The sequence below is a fragment of the Anneissia japonica genome, unplaced genomic scaffold, assembly GCF_011630105.1.
Source record: "Anneissia japonica isolate Jap-2015-1 unplaced genomic scaffold, ASM1163010v1 scaffold288297_len153801_cov211, whole genome shotgun sequence".
In the NCBI taxonomy this organism is placed as follows: Eukaryota; Metazoa; Echinodermata; class Crinoidea; order Comatulida; family Comatulidae; genus Anneissia; species Anneissia japonica.
The window spans coordinates 1-4,959 of record NW_022715073.1 but is presented as its reverse complement, the minus strand read 5'-3'; the positions used below and the strand labels follow the sequence as shown (position 1 = coordinate 4,959).

At 32.7% G+C, this 4,959-nt stretch overlaps 1 protein-coding gene across 1 annotated transcript; it reads left to right on the top strand.

Annotated features, from left to right (window-relative positions):
• Positions 1–387: 387 nt before the first annotated feature.
• LOC117109147 (cyclic AMP-dependent transcription factor ATF-3-like) lies at positions 388–2,491 on the top strand. The gene is made up of 3 exons (XM_033251396.1): positions 388–791; positions 1,726–1,836; positions 1,992–2,491. Exons 1-3 carry the CDS (start codon positions 663–665, stop codon positions 2,151–2,153), a joined length of 402 nt encoding a protein of 133 aa, XP_033107287.1. The 5' UTR covers positions 388–662; the 3' UTR covers positions 2,154–2,491.
• Positions 2,492–4,959: the final 2,468 nt, after the last annotated feature.

The following is a 4,959-nucleotide window of genomic DNA, read 5'->3' as shown; positions in this document are numbered from 1 at the left end:
ATTTATAAACAATATATATATATATATATATATATATATATATATATATATTTTGCATATCTTATAGCATATAAATTTATTATGATTAAAACGAAACATAAAGGATACTAGACCGTGGTTAGACTATTCACCGATTTCAAGTGGATCACTAACATTTTCTTTCGCACTTTTGAGTAATTCTTTTCAATTATGTTTTATTTAAATTCAAGTTGTGGTAGAGTAATACTACTACTACTACTACTACTACTACTACTGCTGCTACTACTACTACTACTACTATTACTACTACTACTACTACTACTACTACTAATAATAATAATAATAATAATAATAATAATAATACAAAATATATATTTATACGTAAATAAATACATGAATATGGGCTTATGTATAATATGTTTAATAGTACTTTTAATTTGTATTCGCATAATAACAGTATGAAATTATGTTTTAAAACATGGTAAATTTATTTACATGATTATTATTATATATTGATTATTTTATAGGGTCTATATAATAAATATTTACCAATGAAAACTTCCATTTTAACTCGTCAATCTATTAGTGGATTTGGATTGGCTAAGCTCATACGCTCGTAGTTTGCTGTCCGTATACCATGCCTTAAACTTACGTCACTCGTATACATACGGTCGTAGAATAACATGTTGAGATCAAAGCAGAGCCAGATATCACCAAAATGCACCACCGAAGAGTCGCAAAAAAACGATGATATTGTTCATGAAAATAACCGAACTCCTGGAACGACTAACAAGAAACTGGCATCAATAAAGGTAAATTATTTACATTTCTAAAGGAAGTATCATGATTAGATATACTAGAGGGTGCTCTCACTTGACTTGCAAGTTACAAAGCATACTTCATGGACTTTCAGGTGCAGGTTTTGATAGTAGTTTCATATCATTTTTCATAATATGAAAATATTTAGAAATGATATGAAACGGCAGTGTAGTTATTGGTATTGAGAAGTATTTTGTATTTCTCTACATCATTTTCCTTGAAAAATGTTTTTGTTTGCATTAAAATTAACATGATTTGCAATAGGTAGGCCTAAAATACAACATATTTTGATCAGGGGCTGCTAGCTAAAGAACGATTTACTAACAGAAAACATACTGTACCTGACGGAAATCGACTGTGTTCTTTAAACGAAAAGAACTTTTTAAATTTGTATAAATATTGCAATTAAAAAAAATTTGAATTTTGAGCAATTCTATTATATATAGCCTGGCTTTAGCCAATTCAGGCCCGTAACTAAGATCCTTTAAGGCTAGAAGCTCATGGGAACCAATGGTTGAAAGGCAGCCTAGCCTAGGCGCCCTATTGGGATTTTGTATTATTATTATTATTATTATTATTATTATTATTATTATTATTATTATTATTATTATTATTATTATTATTATTATTATTATTATTTTTATTATTATCATCATCATTATTGATATTATTGTTGTTATTATTAGTCCAGTAGATTATCCACATTATTATTATTATTATTATTATTATTATTATTATTATTATTATTATTATTATTATTATTATTATTATTATTATTATTATTATTATGCGCCCTATAAATCCATTGATTGATTGATTGATTATTATTATTATTATTATTATTATTATTATTATAATCATGAGTATAATCATGAGTATTATTATTATCATGAGTACTTGTTATTATTATTATTATTATTATTATAGGTTGCCAATGTTGAATCAACTTCGAAAAGACAAATGAAACGTACTAGAAATAGAGAGTTGGCCCAGAAGAGTCGCAATAGACGCCGAGAGAAGGTTATGTCACTTGTTTTGGTAAATATTAAAAATATTACATATATAGTATAGTATATTATATATATATATACTGTCTCTTATACACATCTAGATGTGTATAAGAGACAGTATATATATATATATATATAAGATACTTTACATCAAGTGTAAACCATGATATGATATTTCTACAGGAATCTGAAAAACTTGATGCCAGACAGAAAGAATTGACGGCCGAGGTGAGTCTACTGCAACAAGAAGCCAACCAACTTGTGTATATTCTTGAGTGCCATCGCTGTCACTATGGTAACGCCTGTCCGATTGTTCACAGCAACATACACTTTGGAGTCCAATAATAAACCATACTGGCTTTCTCAACTCGTTTCTCCGTTTGTCATACCATGGAGGTATGAAAGAAATGCACAGAGCGTGCAGCGAAAAAAGGACGCAAGCTCATGGTTGAACCATCTCCTTTTTTTTTATACATCCATGGTCATACTCCCTCAAGGTTGATCCCGCTTAATCTTTCGTGTGCTATTAAACCCGGATTAACCATGGTATAAAGCATTAGATCATTGGTGGCCAGTTTTATCCTCATAGTCTCTGATTAATTTTTGGGGTAGGTGTATATAAGTAAGAATATCCGTTTTATGTATATTTTTGTAATGTTGCGGATAATAGCCCTTGATGGCTTTTGAAACGTCAATAAATTTAATTGAATTTAATTAAGGAGAGAAATAATTTCTTTGTATTGTTATTATACTATAGGACTGTCATATAATATATTCAAAATGAGTCCAGGAGATAAAGATTATTATTAGTACGTTTGTTAAAAATTAATATTTTAATACATGCTATTATCAAATATATTTGGACGTATATTTTTTGCACACAACGACAAAGGTTCGTTTGTGTTCAAACTTAAAATAACAAAGTTATAAGATGTCACATGAACAACTTTGAACTAAACTTGATGAACGGACCACCATATAATAGTTATATTACTAGATTTGCCTATAATCAGTGGCGCTAGGATTTGCCCGACAGGGCCAATCCCCCCCCCCCCAAGAAGGCGATTTCCCGAACGGGAGCATAATTGGTGGGACCAGGAGCTGCTGCTAAGAACCCCTCAGAAAGGTTCAGGTGAGGACGAAACCTTTAGAGATTGAAAAGGCTTATCGATTTCAGAGTATCACATTTCATAAAAATTACATAGAATATTTTTCTCCCTGACAAATTTTGTTCTTTTCTCCCAAGGGAGTGGGCGGAGGGAAGCTCTTTTCGACGGGGCTCTGGCATCTACTCATCCACTGGCGTTACCACTGGATAAAAAACTAACTAGATATTCAGTTTTGCTTTTATGTTATAGATTTTCGTTTTTTATTGAGCTTTATTTATTCATATATGCAATATAGGGCCTACTTTAATAAGCATTAAAATAATTATCATAAATCGATCGATCAAAAGATTTTAATTAATGAACATTTCAGAGTGTTAATCAGCTTTCAAAACTGACTAATCAGAATCATGTCTATTTTACGTACGTTTATGCTGTTGTTTGGTGGTACCTTAGCAACAGCATTCATGGGGCGGAGCTTAACGAAAAGGCGTCGAGTGAATGGCCGTATTCGACAGCTCGTTCTTCGTTAAACCACGCCCAGCTGCGCAGTGGTAAAATCCTACTTAATGAAGACGACCAGTCGAATAGAAACAGGTAAATACTCGACAAAACAAAATGGCTGCATAGTTACCGCGATACACGCTGCGTATAATCAAGGCTGCTTCGGATTGGCAGTATGGGTTTTTCGTAAAAAAATGTTTTCATCCAGTTTTTGAATTCTGTTAGCCTACAATTATTTTTTGACTTTAATGTGGGTAAATATTATAACTTTTATTTTCTGAAATTTAATCTAAATTATATTAACGCAAATGTTGTTGCTAAACTGACCAATCGGCCATTATTTTGTCACGTGCATAACTTAACGCTGATAAACGCATTCTGGTTACGTTAATATTCGTTGTCCACGAAGTCTATTTTACGAACCAGTCGAATGAAAATAATACTCAACGAAAAGTCGTACTCAACGAAATGAACCAGTCGAATAAGCCCATTGTTAAAATATTGTATGTGAAACTACAAGGTTTAAGCCGGGAACACAAGGCGCGTATGACAGATGTTTTTAACTTCGTGCCGTCAAGAGCTCTAGCGGAGATGGATTCGCGGGCCTGGTCGACTGTCGGCCGATGTAGCACCTGCCTGGCTTTAGAGCCTCAGAATTAAACAAAATGATAATATTTTGTCAAAAAATGAAGAAAGGGTTTATATACCAAAGTTAGTTGATAATGTTTAATGTATTGAATAATAACTTTGAAAAACAACATTTTAGCAGAAGAGAGGATCAAATCATTATTATTCTAATGTATTTTTTTTTTCAAACTAAGATAGACGTTTCAGTTTAGCTGGACCCTCTGTACACCACATTCAACGCTAAATAGACAAACTCGAGACTGGTCTGGTGGCCGTAAGTGGGGTGGTTTCCTCGGGCTCCGCGTCAGTCGTCGCTTCTGTTTCGTTGTCATCGTCATTTTTCCCATCAGAAAGTGATCGTAAGCTTAGCTAAGAACGAAGGAATTATATAAACAGTATTTGCTGACGGCATAAAATATGATTCTCTATTATAATTATAATTAAATTAATTGTATGTACAATAATTATACATGACTGATAACAATTTCCTCAATTTTATCTGTGGAAAATCACAACCATGCGTGTGGTACTAAACAACGGTAGTAATAAAATGTGTAATCAATAGTGTTAACGGCTAACTCCTTTCAGTATCATACATAATAATATACGACAGTATTTCTAGCCGTATTGCCAGATTTATCTGGCCGAACGCCCTCCTGAGGCGTAGCATTGTGTAATAAAATGTTCCCGACGGTTATTTGGACCTGTTCAACCATGAAGCCTTCGTGGTCTAGTGGTTATGACGCTCGCCTTGTCATCGAGAGGTCGCAGGTTCGAATCCCGTCGGTGGCATTTTATTACACAATGACTTTTATAGGACTTTATTCGTTGAAAAGCTACAGGGTAGCCTACGATGTTCCATCATGTCCTTATTAAAACACTGTATATGTACCTTTGATGATTTATATTACAAT